Source organism: Candoia aspera, chromosome 10, assembly GCF_035149785.1.
Source record: "Candoia aspera isolate rCanAsp1 chromosome 10, rCanAsp1.hap2, whole genome shotgun sequence".
NCBI classification, from domain to species: Eukaryota; Metazoa; Chordata; class Lepidosauria; order Squamata; family Boidae; genus Candoia; species Candoia aspera.
In genome coordinates, this window is record NC_086162.1 from 17,319,186 (window position 1) to 17,333,921 (window position 14,736).

Below are 14,736 nucleotides of genomic sequence, written 5' to 3' on the forward strand. Positions count from 1 at the left end.
TATAAATACACACATGCATAGAAATATAAAATACATATTCACTGACTTTTGCTCATTCTGTCTCTTGGTCTAATTTCTGAACAATCAGAAATGTAATCAATAAAGAGCAGTGATACAGGCTGTCGCCCATCCCACTGGTTTATAATTCAATCTATACTTCCAGGGGGACAGGAAAAGCGTGGTCAACAAGGCTTACACCAGACCAGGATAGGTAAGCCGTGATTCATATGCTGCCCCTTGCAACGCCCCACGTCTGTGTGTGAAATGACTAATTTTCAGCAGCGATGTTTTAAAAATATGGGTGGAGAAGAAATGGGAACAGGAGACCAACTGGTCCATTTCTACTCTTGCCATAATGGAGAATATATGTAGCTTAGTGCTGAACTCTTGTGTTCTTAATGTTTTCTGAGCTTGCTTCTCTTCCTGCAAATATTTTATTATCAGGTTAGATAGCATCATTAGTGTGGGGCGGGGGGGGGGGGGCGTCTGCTGGCTCTACTTTCTTATGCATTGATGAGCCAGCAAACTCTGTTCCCCCCTGCACTGAGGATGTTACCTAGTTTAGTAATGAAATGTCTGCAGGAACAGAAGCAAGCTCAAAGAATACCAAAAACTCAGCATTCTTTTTCTTAAGGTCGTCTTCCCAACTCGTCCAAAACTGTGCTGTTGAAGTTGGCAATCATTTTGCTAGACTTCAACAGCATAATTTTGAACAGTTGGGGGGAAACTTGGGGAGATGGTTTAAGGGAAGGGGGAACAGAAGAATTTGTTTCCCAGAGGAACTTAAAATGAACTTAAAATATGTTGCATGAAGCTGTTGCATGCATCCAACAAGATATTTAACATAAGAGGCATTAGGAGAGGTGACCATCCAGAGGACAATATTGTCCAGTATTGCCCAGAGAAAAATGTGAACCTGGGGATCAAGAATCCTAATTCCTAGGCCAGCGCTTCTTAAACTTTTTGCTCTCAGGACCCCTTCCCACTTTTTAAAATTATGGAGGACCCCAAAAGAGCCTGTTGGTGTGGGTTGTATTTATTGATATATACTATATTGAAAATTAAAATTGATGCATTCACAGAGTATTTATTTATTGAATCATGTAAAAATAACAAAAAAGACACCATTAGATATGAACAAAAATAAAATATTTTTCATGAAAAAAACCTTTTTTAACAAATAAAACAAATACTTTAACAAATAAAAAATAATACAGGTAGTCCTTGTTTAGTGACTGCCTCGTTTAGTGACCATTTGCAGTTACGATGGTGATGAAAAAGTAACTTCATGACTAATCCTCGCATTTACGACCTTTGGAGGTCTGCAAAGCAAAGGAAAGCTGAAGTAAGACAGCAACTACAGTCACGGTTTCACTTAGCCACTGCTTTCTGCAGGGATGATCTTCCATACCAAACCACATCCCTTTCCTTGAAGCTCATTTTAGTTTGCCAGGACACTCTCATGGAAAGATCAACCAGAACAGCCAACAAGGGATCCTGGCAAACAATACTGGATGCATGAACTTTTGAGTCCCTCTTATTGTGTATTAGCTGGGGTAGCTTTTCGGGTGGGGACAAATTGCAGGTTCTAAAACACCGGGATTGTCTCACCAACAAAAATAGGGAGACAGAAGGGAACTCACTGAGTACAGTAAGTTTGGCTCGTTGGGAGCGCAGTGCAGCTTGCGTGGCTTGGCACTCGTAAACAGCATCGTCGTCTAGTTCAGCATTGTCAATGCGCAAGTTGTGTTGACCGGCAGAGGCATCTCCTACAATAGAGTAGCGGGACCAGCCTGTGGAGAAAGGGGTAGGGTAAGGTCAAGGATGAGAGCAGGATGGGAAAATTCAGTTTTGGATCACCCGGGATGATGTTGGGTTACGACCGAGATCAACAGCTATTGCAGTTTGTGGTAGACCAACATTTCTGCCAATAAGGCCTACAGGTGTCCTTTCTCCAACCATCTACCCTGTCTCTCTTAACACTGTCGTGATGAACATACCAGGTAAGTCTCTCTCTCCCCCTAAGGCCAGTCCATCCTTGGTCCACTGAACCATGCCACGGTAGCCCATGATCACACATGCCAGGGTCACCGACTGACCAGACACGATCACTTGATCCATGGGCTGTTGAAAGAAATATGCTGCCAGCCCTGAGAAAACAAAACAAAGATTTAAAGTCAGACTTTTTAGCGATCCTGATAAAGAAATCAGGACTTCTTGGCTGGAGCTTCAGAAGAGATACGCTTGAACCGACTTGCTGAATTTAGACTGATTGTCTGCCAAGACCAGCATTCTGCTTCTGCCAGTGGCCCGTTTATCTTGGAAAGTTTACAAGAAGAGTGGAGAAATGATGCGCTTATCCAATTTTGTCTCCAGGGCCTACTACATACTGGCATACCACTTCTGTACATGGAGGATCAACATGACTCCTCTGTCTAAAAGCAGTTTGTCCACCTGTATGGTGTTTTGGATTAGTAGAACTTTTATCTTTTTAAGGTAAAGGTATCCCACCTGTATCATGAATCGGGCCAATCCGCCCTACCTGAAAACGTGGCGTGTTGCCGGCAGACATCAACTTCAGGAATTTTTCTGTGCTCCTTTCGTTATGCTAACGGGATAATATTTGCTTTGCACGCAAAAAGTTTCAAGCTTACACCGCCCCTCCCCCCAAGTACAACTAAAAATGATCTTCATCTGAAATTTAACAGAGCCATTGCCAGTCTGGCCAAATCTGTCTTCTCTGTGTGTTTTTTTTAAAACCATTTTTATTAAGTCTGTTTGGATGGAAGAGAAAGATGGAAGGGAGGGAGGGAGGGAAGGAAGGGGAGAGAGAGAGAGAAAGGAAGATCAAGATACTGTGATGTCTCCACCCACTTTTGCTTCAGGATCCTCCCATTACTATCATAGAATGTGGAAGTAAAAGATTAGGAATGTGGCCTTCTATTGAAAATAAAATGTAGGAAAGAAGAAAAAGTACAAGAATGTGCATTAGCCAACTTCGAATCTCCAGTCATAGCACATCCTCCTTCTGGGCTCGATGGAGTAAGTGGGCCTTAATTGCTCTCCTGAAACACAGAATGGAAGGCAGCAGGCTTGATTTCTACTGGGGAGAGAATTCCAGAGCATGGGAGTGGTGGCTGATAACGCCCCACTGCCAAGGACCCGTCAGACGACATTTGGAATTTCTCTTAAGTGGGTCATGGAGATCTCACACTTGCTTAGTGGTGAGGAGACCAAGGGATGTGTTGAGTGAGTGGGGATTATCTATTGCGCAATCAGCTTCTCAGCACTCTGGTGCCACCCTGGTTTTCCCACTTCCATTACATTCCAAGGGAAGGGGTCAGAAGAGAATTCCACCAGTGGGCCTTTTTGCTATCAGGAGGTAGAGCAGGAAATTACAGCAACAGCTCCCCCTGTACATGGAGCAACACTCAAAAACACAGTCCAGAAAGAAACGCTGAAAAATGGAAGCCCCTTTCCACTCTTTGTAAAAAAACAAAAAATCTTCCCACCTTCCACTCAGCATTCTAGCACCTGTTGGGAGGGTCTGTGCTCCACCACCACCACCACCACCACCACCCAGTAATGATAAGAGTGTATTTTTTGCACATACCCAGTATATTCTTCTTCCTGTGGCTAAGCCATTTTCCACTGCAGTCTGAAGCTGCCTACTCAGAAGCAATTCCTACTGAATTAATTCAATGGGGCTTACTCTCTCGCGTAAGGACTGCATTCTTAGTCTCTTTTGTGAGAACTGAAAAAGGAGAAACATGGCAAAGAGGAAGAGAGAAAGGTGGCTAGTGCATGCCTTATTACTATTACTATTATTTTTTAAAGAAGACGCTGTTGCCCCCAGGTTCCTGGCATGGCCTTATCTCTCCACACAGACTGCTGAGGTGCGGCCTGGTGCGCTGCGAGTTTGCTCTTCGGCCAAGAAAGGCTCTCCACTACCCCAAGGAAACTACTTTCTTTCCTGCCTTCCCCTGTTGCTCTTGGCAAACGCATTTATAAGAAGCTCAGAGTTGGCAGGCATGCATGATCGCACACGCACAGGTGTGCGCATACCAATGTACCGCTGGGTCACTGGAATCCTAGACCTCAGAGCCTTCCTTCTATTTAAATGAAGGCAGGAGCTGACAGTCAAAAGATCATGATGACACGCATGTGAATGGATTGGTAGATCCTGTAACATTAAATTTATTGCATTAGTTTATGGACGGCATTACAGTTTTGAGCTGCATTCTTCCATGCAATAGCAAAATAGATTTGCAAAGGAACAACTGCTGCTTCTCATCTAGGCAGACTCTAAATCTGAGCACTGTCACCATTCAAGAGGTCTATTATGCAAACAAATGTCATGGTTTCTCCATACTTCTAGGGAGCTGGGCCCAGTCACAATTGCCCAAATGTTCATAAATGACAACACAGATCCATAGAGCTACTTCAGATATAGGTTCTTTCTAGAAGTGGCTTTCGTGACATCTTGTGCTGGGACTTTACAATGTCTGTGTGTCCAGACAAATAGGGTTTTCATTTGTAATGCTTCCTTTCTGCCTCAGTAAATTTTTCTGGATTTTTAAAAAATTTCTAGGAAAAATCCATTGAGGAGGAAGACAGAACTGTTGCTGAGAGGTTTTGAATGGTAGTACTGGAAACACCCTCAACTACTACTTATAGCTGGGTTCACACAACAATCTAGACCAGACTAGATTGTGACCTTTTTTTGCCAGCTTCCGACAAGCAAAGTCAATGGGGAAGCTAGCAGAAAGTTGTAACTGGAGACCACATGACATCCTTGCTTAATGACCTGTGGTGATTCACTTAATGACAGCAACCAGGACTGCCGGAATTGCCATCGCTAAGTGGTGTGGTAAGATGTCATCACACTTTACAACCATGCCACTTAGTGATGGCAGTTCCAGTCCCAATTGCCATCATAAACCGAGGACTACCCACACTGAACACAGGTTTTTCTCTAACACACCTTGAGGGAGAGCAGCCTTCCCATGCAGGCACTTTCCAAGGATCCCTGCAAATCCCATTAGGCTGACTTGTGTTGGGGAAAATGGGGATTGTAGCCCAATATACCTGGAGGGCACTGGGGTAGGAAAGGCTGTATTAGGGTATCATTTCCTAGCTGAAGTAAATCCAGTGACCCATGCAAAGCTGTTTCCCCTCGCAGAATCTGCTCTCCGCCCCTTCCAACCACTGGGAGTCTGTTATGATTCAAGTTGCTGAAAGAGCCTGTCTTGGCGCACAGACACCCCCCCCCCCAACTTAAAGCCTGCTTAACTGCAATCCAATAAGGGTTGGCCTTTTGTCCTATTGTTGAGAAGTTTACTCACTCCACTAGGGCCTGAATAGTGGGATAATCCCCTCAAGAGGGTCAAGAAGGCTGATACACAGAAGCAGCCAGAGACAAAGGCCTGGATGGGAGTCAGAAAGGCAGGGTAACCCACCTCTCTTGGGCATTAGTTACCGCAGAGAGACAGGACCAAGTCCAGCTGATCAACCTTCTGAGAAAAATTGAAGGGAACCCTGCCTGTGTCTGGTACTGATCCCAAAGTCTACCTTGAGCCTCAAGGGACCCAGCCGTGTTCCAGAAACATGGTTACTGTTAGTGGGGTTAGGAGCCTTTTTGCATCGCTGAGCAGTTCATGCAATTTAAATGGGGAAAAATGGGAGACTTTATAGCAGAGGTAGCTGATTGGAGCTGTGGGGGCTGCAATGTGGCCTTCAGAATGCGTTGGGTGGTACCCAGTTCCACTTGTTAATGGAACAGAAGACTGCAATGAATAAGAAATCGTATTGGCAAATGCAATTGATTCATTTTAATTCACTCTAAATCAAATCAAGTCAAATTGAGTTTTTATGCCGAACCACCCACTCCCAGAGTGCAACTCCCAGGACACCACTCCAAGAAGCAGCCCAGCTTCAGTTCAGAAAATATTGTGCATCCCTGTTTGATAGAGATGGCAATCTGCTACTCCAAGGGGGTGGGGTGGGAACTGCTGCTGAGTTTCAAGGGCCTCTAACCTTTCCTGATTCTCCCTGGTGTCACCTGTCCTCTTGAAGCCTGGGCCCAGTGACAGAAACCAAGATCAGCAGTTCCATTTTCCTTGACGTCTCCTTCTGGCCAAGGGTGCCTCTTGGGGACCAAAGAGAGATGAGAAGAAAGGTGCAGTAGCAGACATGGTTCCTTGGAGAGCCTTTTATCCAAGCTCTCCTAAAATTGGAGTCAACAGTATTTCTAGTTAATTTGCTCATATCTTCTCTTTCCCTTATTTACAAACACACACCCAGAGACACACAGCTGCAGGAGACAGTCCTATGACTGGCCAAAGGAAGCATCCATCTGGGTTTCCATCTGGAGACCTTCAAGAGTGTTCCGCCACTACCCAAGAGGCTCCTATACACCGCCAACCTATGACCCTGAAAACCTCTGCTTTGCTCCAGGCACTTTCTGCTGGTGGCCATAGAGGCTACTGTCTTCCAATTCTGGCCAATGCATTTCCGATGTGTGCAACCACAATCACAGGGCCAGTGACAGCCAGTGCAAATAGGAGAAGAGGGATGGAAGATGCATGGCCGTGGGAGGGGAACTGCCCTGGGAGTTCTGGAAAAATATGGGTGCAGTGGCTGAAAGACGAGGCAGCAAGGTGGTGGGATGAGGGATGACTGAGCCTTTCTAACTACGTTTGTTTCCTCTCTCTCCAGAGATGGAATGGACAAGGGAAAGTGGAGACTTTCAAGTGACTCTGATGGCCTTTAAAAGACACTCCACTGTTCCATCTCAGAAATAATGGTGACAGCTCGTCACTCACAGAATGAATAGCTGAGTAATTATACGAACTTGGGATTGGCGGCGGGGTGTGTGCGTGTGTGCGTGCAAAGCTGTGTCTGCTCTATTTTGTGAATAGGGGGAAGAGAGGTGTGTTGATGTTTCAATTCTTGGGTGTTTCACCTTCTCCTAGGAACCATTCGGAACAAATCTGACCGGTGCTTAGTTTTAAATCAAGAGATTAACATCCCACGAAGGACATACTGAGCACAAGGCCATATTTGGACTGGCATCTCTGGGGTTGGTGAGAAGTTAGCCAGTCTGGGTTCTGCTGACAGCTTGGGATGGCAGGGCTGACGAGAAGAAGTGTCTGACTGTAATGACTTATCAGTAGAACAGGAATAGACTGTGAGAAGAGACAGAAACTGTTATCCTCTGTCTTGACCAAGTTCTTCTGGTACAAGAACCAGCTGCCTGCACAAGAGGAGCTGTGATTAGAAACAGGGGAGTTCTCAGATTAACTCAAGAGATGGGCAGTCCCAACACAGCTGAAATGCAAGAATGGCTTTGGCCAATGAGCAGAGACCAACACGAGGCACTAGGAATGTAGATATCAAGATAGATGCAAGAGGTAGCTAGGTTCTCCAGAGTGGTACTCATCCAACAAAAACTTCATCTAGTTTTTGAATTAACTTTTTTGGGGGGATCTGTGCAGTGCATTGGATTGTAAACAAATGGCCTGGGCTCTTACAACATGGCATGCCATAAGAAACCTAACCCAGATTGGAACCAACCCAGCTTAGCATTTTGGGTGAACGGGGCCACCAGATACTGAGCTGACTGAACCATGTTGTGTGAAACCACCCAGAGTGAGATGGGAATAGGAGGGTCCTCTCCTCTTTATATGCTACAAGACACTAGCACAGTGCCTAGTATAGGCCATGCTGCCTGGAGTTGATAGGGATATAAATCCAAAACATCTGGAACGCAGCTGCTGCCTTAGCAAAGAAATAAGCGATGGCCTAATGGATACTGTAGCTGAGGCCTGCTGAGAACCATGTATTCTAGGTCCAAAACACTTACACTCCCTCCATTGTTTCCCTCCCATCCTTCCTCCCCCCCCTGCCCCGCCATCACATCCCTCAGGCTCTAGGACGCCCTTGCCTTGTATTTCCATGCTTCATAGCAAATCCTTTTTGAAGCGGCACAGAGGCTGAAATGAACTGCTGAATTTCTGCCTGGTAATAGGCGTGAAATCTGCAGTCCATTGTGCCAAAACTGCAGGGAGAAAGGGGGATGAAAGCCGGCTCGGATAGCGCACATAACTCTTGTCCACCCCATGGAACTAGAGCGGCGTCAGGGGGAGGTGGGTCACTCCTCTACCGAAGCAAAAGTTAGCCTGGAGGGTTCAGGAAGAAATTCACCTTTGGGAACTAATTAGAATCGTGAGTGGGAAAGACATCGTGGCCTGCTAACCAAGCCTGCCAGAGGCAGTGAATGCCTCACCTCAGCCATGCATAGAACAGCCGTTCCTGCATGGTCCCCAGTTCCTCAGCTCTGGAAGAAACAGGGCACCCCCTTCTTCTCCCCAACTGTGGAGTGCGAACGTGCAAAAAAGTCCACCAGGATCTTCTGTGTTGCTGGTATACACGTTTCTTTTTCCCTCCTGCCCACTCCCTCCCTCCACCTCTGCTATGGCTCTGCAGTCACAAAGCTGATTCCCTGCCATGCAACCTAATTAAGAAAAAAAATTCCTATGATGAAGATCTGGAAAAAAGTGTTTGAGGCCGAGCAGCATTTTTCTGAAAAGTGGCTTAAAAAAAGAAAAGGAAGAGCTATAGGAGCGGAAGTCCATCAATGGGGGAAAAAACAGGTTCGAGCGCAGTGATACAGTACATTGTGGACAAACGAAAACATCAGTGCTTATCAGCAGATCTTAATCTGCCTGAATTGATACGAGGCCAATAAAAATATTGGGATAAAGCTGCTTCCAACATTCATTCAAGAAAAATGCCAGCCAGGGCTTTTTGGAGAGGTGGCTCATGAGAATCTTTTAGGGAACGGAGCACATGCTAATGGGAATCATCGTCGTCAAGCTGACCACCTCTTCCAGCATTTACAGCATGGACAGGCAGAGTCAAGTTCTCAGCATCCGCTCAAGTGAGTCATTCATCTGAGGGATTCTCTGAAAAGCCATCACTGACTTGGTGTTGAACAGTTTCTCTTCTCGGCTGGACCAGAAACACATGGAAAGTTGCCTTCTGGGCTTTGTAGTACTGAGGTGGGGCTGTGGTACAGTGGAATCCCCAAGCTGGTTTTGATTTTCTTTTGCCAAGAAAACCTTCCAGAAGTGAGCCAGGAAGGAGAGAAAGACGACAGGGAAGCCATGAGAGAGAGTGTGTGGCCATATTGTCACTTTGTAAGTGGGGAGGGAGAATTGCCAGAGCTGGCAGCTTGTGAGTGCCTGAGTTGGGGGCTGGACAATAGACCCTTTGTATCAGGGGCTCATTCAATTGCCATCAGTTCCGCCAGCCCTCCTGTCTGGTTGACATACCTCTCCCACTCAATGTCTCTGCCTCTACTTCTGACCCACACATGCCCCTTGCCTGGGCAACCACCCCTCTGAGTCCTTTGTTTCCACCCATAACTTGGAAGTGTTCTACCACACTACAGAGAAGGGAATTTGGGCTTTGAAGAATATTCTGGGCAAACTCATGGGACCCTTTTCAGCCCCCACTTTCACTTTGTAGATAATAGTTTATAGCGAAAAGGCCCATAAAGATGCTGTCTGTAAAGTTCACAATACTGTACATATCCATCATAGTCTAGACTGGAGGTTCTCCTGGTGGAACCCACTAATGCAAAATAACGCCTATTTTATGATCACTTCACTGGTTGCCAGCATGCTTCTGGGTCCAATTCAAAGTGCTGGTTCTTACCTATAAAGCCTATATGGGGTGGCACTGGGCTACAGTAGGGACCACCTCTTATTCCACTCATCTTGACATGTCAACCACAGACAGCTTGCTCAAGCCAGCCTGACGAAAAGCTGCACAAGCTAGAAGGCAGGTCTTCTCTGTGGCTGCCTTGACACAGTAGATCATGCTGTTCCAACAGCTTTGCTTGGCCTCTTCACTCCTGGCTTCAGGAAAGCATGTAAAACTTTTATTTTTAAACAGGTCTCGAATCCTTTGATGTCTAGTTGGTGGGGATCAGGCAATTGCCTTATTACTGATGATGGTGTTTGGCTGTTTTTTGGTGGGTTGGGAGATGTGTTCTAAGGAATTGTTTTTATGTTGATGTGTCTACCACCTGGAGTCTGACTGGAGTGGGATAACATTTGGGGGAATAAATAATAAAGGACAAAAATAAGATGTCTCTCCTGGTGGCTTCCGTAGTAGTGGGCCCTAGTATCTAGTGGTCATCAACCCTGCAGTTGTGCTGTGAGATATCTGCTATGTAAATTGGCATAATGGCCCCATCTTGGCATCACTCTAGGACAATGTGGGAAATTATAATGGAGACCAGCCCACTAACCCAGATTTCTGATGTGTGGGCAGGCTTAGCACCCTCAACATAAAAAGGAGTTGGTGCACCATTATCACTCATTCTACAGCAGTCGTCCTCAACCTGACATGGAATGGGAGTGTAATAACCCAAATTCTTAGCTGAAGAATCCCAACATATCTAGAGGATGCCAGACTGGGGGAAGGCTGTCTAGCTGTTGAGCAATGACTCACCCTGTAAGTTTGGCCCTGTGGTGATGTCTTCCATACATACATTTAAAATTGGGGGAAGGGATAAAGATGCCCAAAGACATTCCCCACAGTTGTGTGAACTGGCCTACCAAGAGTGTGGCAAGAAGTTAGGACAGTTTCCACCCACCCCCATAAGCCTTCTGCTCTATAGCAAGAATAATCAACTGGATCTCCTCCAAGTCCTTCACCACCTGATTTGGTGGGACAAGCCAAAACAGCCCTTTAGTTATGGCTGGTATGTACCAAACCTGGTGACAAGGACACACCTTTGCTATTTATGAGTCCTTTGTGCTGACAATCTTTGCAGACCCCTGCAGTATATGTTGCCATAGCTTCCTGGCATCAGCTCAGACCAGAAATTAGGTCATTCCCAGAAGCCAACAGATGTTAATTTTGTGCATTTGTCCCTGTAAAGCTGGCTACTCCTTTCTCCTCCTTCCCCTCTGCCCTGAATTATATGGCCTATGAAAATCCCCTAAGCGCTTATGTCCAGCCCCTTTGCTGCTAGACAAAGTCTGGTTTCTATCAAAATATTAACTATGTATCTAGTTATGCCTCTGATATGGAGCAAAGCAGATATCTATATCCTGGTGCTCCTCCAGATGTGTTGGTATGCAACCCCAGATGTCCCAGCCAACATGGCCTTGGAACTGTGGAAGTGGCACTCTCACTTTATGTCGAGCAGCAACAAGATAGACAAATGAGTGGAGGGACTTCAGATTCCCGTAAGGATGTCCCCTTTCCTCACAACCTCATAAGGAACATTGCCGGCTTTATTTTAGAGTTTCCTTCAACACATCTGAAACTGTCTTCTGTTTGAAAGGCTGCCCAGACCAAGTCCAGCTTAAAGACAAAAAACCATAAGGATGGAAACAGCAACTAGGTAGGCACTGACCATCAGCTGTTGGTACCTGGGTAGCGGAATGAACAACTACAAGTCACTTGGTCACAGTTTTCTCCATGGTAGCAATGCATATTGGAAATTTCTATTGAAACACTAGTATTTTGCGGAGTCCTTGGTGCTCTCTGAGCTTGGTTGTTGGCTTGCAGACATTTCATTACCCGACTAGGTAGCATCATCAGTGCGAGGGGATGTGGGGTTTGCTCCCTGTTTATATGTAGTAGCTTGCCCTGCCAATGTTGGTAGGGGTGTGGTTTTCTCCTTGGTAAGCTACTGTAGCTCCTTGGTAGCTACTGGCAGGGCAAGCTACTGTATATAAACAGGGAGCAAACCCCTCACTCCCTCGCACTGATGATGCTACCTAGTCGGGTAATGAAACGTCTGCAAGCCAACAACCAAGCTCAGAGAGCACCAAGGACTCCACAGTTCAACCCTGAGCTACAGATATTCTTTTCTATTGGTGCACTAGTATTTTCTTAACGGTATACATGCATACACAAGATATATTAAGCTCTAAAAATTCTATGCAGATTTGCATATGTTTTAGGGGTGAGATGTAAGAAGTCTGTCTCTTGGCATTGTTACATTTTAGGTTATGCATTTGGGAGCCCGCCCCCACCCCTAGACTTAAGAAGGCAAGTGTAACTCTCAGCATCATCAGTGGTCTCCAGCAGCTGCATTTGAATTTTGGCCGACACCAGTGTTTCCCAACCTCTGCAACTTTCAGATGTGTGGACATCAACTCCCAGAATTCCCCATGCTGGCTGGGGAATTCTGGGAGTTGAAGTCCACATATCTGAAAGTTGCTGCGGCTGAGAAACAAACACTGCTCCAGGCATTCACGGCAGCCCCCTACAAAACTTTAAAACATTGCTCTGAAAGACAGCATGCTGCAGGATGTTCCCTCTTCTCAAAGCTTCCCCAAATTTCCAGGTGAGAAGGGGTATGCCTGAAAATTCAGCCCAAACAAAACCACTAACAAATGCCAAAGTTGCCAGTTTGTTTCCCATTCTTAGTTCTGCTCTTTTATTACTGAGTCATATTCTTGGTTCCTGCCAAAAATACCACTTCTGCCTTTTATGTAAGTCACTGACTGGTGATGTCCCAACCCATAACATATCCATGCGCTCTGCTCCATGAGTCTCACATTTGGATGTCTGAGGCACAACAACCTTATTATAATTGAGGAATGGGGACTGTCCTAACAGCCAGAAACCACGCTGAGACAAGGAACTGGTCTCTAATGTTTTATTGCTTGTACATAACAGGAATCCTAACAAACTGAAGAAGCGTGGGAAAAACCCAGACATATAAACCCCAAAGGTTAAGGCGGTCCCGATCTGTGTCTCTTTGAATGGCCGCCCAATTCCTCAGTGCTACGCATGCGCTTGACAGTCTGGATGGGAGCCCCCTGCTCGCCATCCTTACTCATGACAGGGACTGAGGAACTTTTTTTCCTCGACAAGTGATCTGTCCAGATCTGAACAAGACCTGTGCCATCTATGGGCAGAGCCAAAGCCAATGGTGGGCGGGGCCACTTCAGTCCCCCTCCTTTATACCTCTGTAATTAGCATAGAAATCAAGCAGAGGGTGGAGGACACACACTTAAGCCATCTGTCTCTCTACCTTCTGCCTGCTCATTCTTCTGCATGGAGTTCCATTCATTACCGGCATATAATTCCTGGTCATCTACGGCTACCAGACATCAGGTTCTGTTATTGCAAGATTCTGCAAAAATTCTGATTTGGCAGTAGAGCTAAGTTCCAAATCTGAATTCCTGCCCATGACAGCAAAATCAGCAACTGAGTCCAAACCAATTGCTATTTTTGGAGCGGGACCCTTGCTCTGGGACCGTTGGTGCCATGCGCAAGCAGACAATCGTGCCCTGACACACTTTACAACCTGCAGAGAATGCTCACAGGGCTTCTCTGCAAATGTTGGGATAGGCGTGGGGAAAAGGTGAAGGTGGAGCCCAAGGATTTTGCTTGATGGATTGGAGACTGTGGGTTAAGGTGCCACAGGTTTTAGTGTTACTGCTTCCTTGTTTTTATTATTGTTGTGGGCCACCCAGAGTTGTGTTTCATAAGATGGGCATCCATAAAAGTCTTTTAAATAAAACAAACAAACAATTCCAACTGCTCTCAGACTGAAAAGTAGATGAATATGCCAAGAACTGTATCAGGAACAGGGGGTGGCAGAGGACAACTCAAAGTACAGACTATTTAAAGGGTGAGGCAGTATATTCTGTAAGAGTTTCCATCCAAGAGAAATCAACCTATGAAAAAGATGTTATCTTTCTGATCCCCCTGTTCAGTAGGAAGTCAGACCCCCAAAAGTGAGCCCCCAGGGCTGTATGCATCCCTCCAAGTTCCAGAGCCCACCCCCCCAAAACCAATATAAGAGAATCATTAAATATATGGGGAGAATCCCATGGCTCCTCTTTAGAAATTAAATGCAGCTGGGTTTTGTCCTAGTGATGCCCTCTTCTTTGTCCTGCCCTGCCTACTTTTTGAAGCTCTAAAAACAGTGTTTCTCAACCTTGGCAACTGGAAGATGTGTGGACTTCAACTCCCAGAATTCCCCAGGCAGCATGGCTGCCTGGGGAATTCTGGGAATTGATGTCCACACATCGTCCAGTTGCCAAGGTTGAGAAACACTGCTCTAAAATAATGGGCTGCCCTGGGGTAAACCATGTCTCGAGAATAAGAGACTCCCCTTATGTCAAGTGCTGTCATTATCCCACAGTTTGTGTTACTGGGCTGGGCTTTTGGCCATCAAAACAGGTTTGGAGGCTAGATGCGACTATCAAATCAAATCTCTAGGTCTGGAAGAAGAGGAGCTACGAGCTGAGACTCAACCTTTTGAATCCTCCACTCCCTGTGAAATATGTTCGGCAATCAACCAATCTTTTGGGCTCCTGCCAATCGATCTAGTGGCCATTAAGCATATAATAATTGCAGTTTTTGAAGGCCTCGGCATCTTTTTCCCCCCCTCCCCCTGGGAAAATTCAATCTTTCTGTTTCCTGCAACAATTTTACTCGGCAATAATCAATGGCTATCTTAAAGCATCTCACCAGACGTGTTTAAAAATCAATCCAAATGTTTACCGCCGCAGGAAATTAAGGGAGCAGACAATTACTTTGTGACAGAGAATGAGGCTTGGAAAACACGCATGCACACACATCTGAAATAAAGACTTTATTCTGTCTACCAGCAGCACCTACTTTATGTAGTGTAAGCAGCCTTAGACCTGCTCCGCATTTCCAGAGAGGAGATGAGCGCTCCATATTTTCGCT

General features: G+C 45.8%; 1 protein-coding gene across 2 annotated transcripts in view; it reads right to left on the minus strand.

The window, feature by feature from the left end:
* KIRREL2 (kirre like nephrin family adhesion molecule 2) overlaps positions 1 to 14,736 on the minus strand; it is a 38,963-nt gene that overhangs the window by 15,642 nt on the left and 8,585 nt on the right. For both annotated transcript variants that reach the window (XM_063312181.1, XM_063312180.1), the window contains exons 2-3: positions 2,001 to 2,150; positions 1,644 to 1,793 (exon numbers count right to left, since the gene is read on the minus strand). In XM_063312181.1, the coding sequence (XP_063168251.1) occupies positions 1,644 to 1,793; positions 2,001 to 2,150 (300 nt within the window). The remainder of the gene's footprint in view (positions 1 to 1,643; positions 1,794 to 2,000; positions 2,151 to 14,736) is intronic.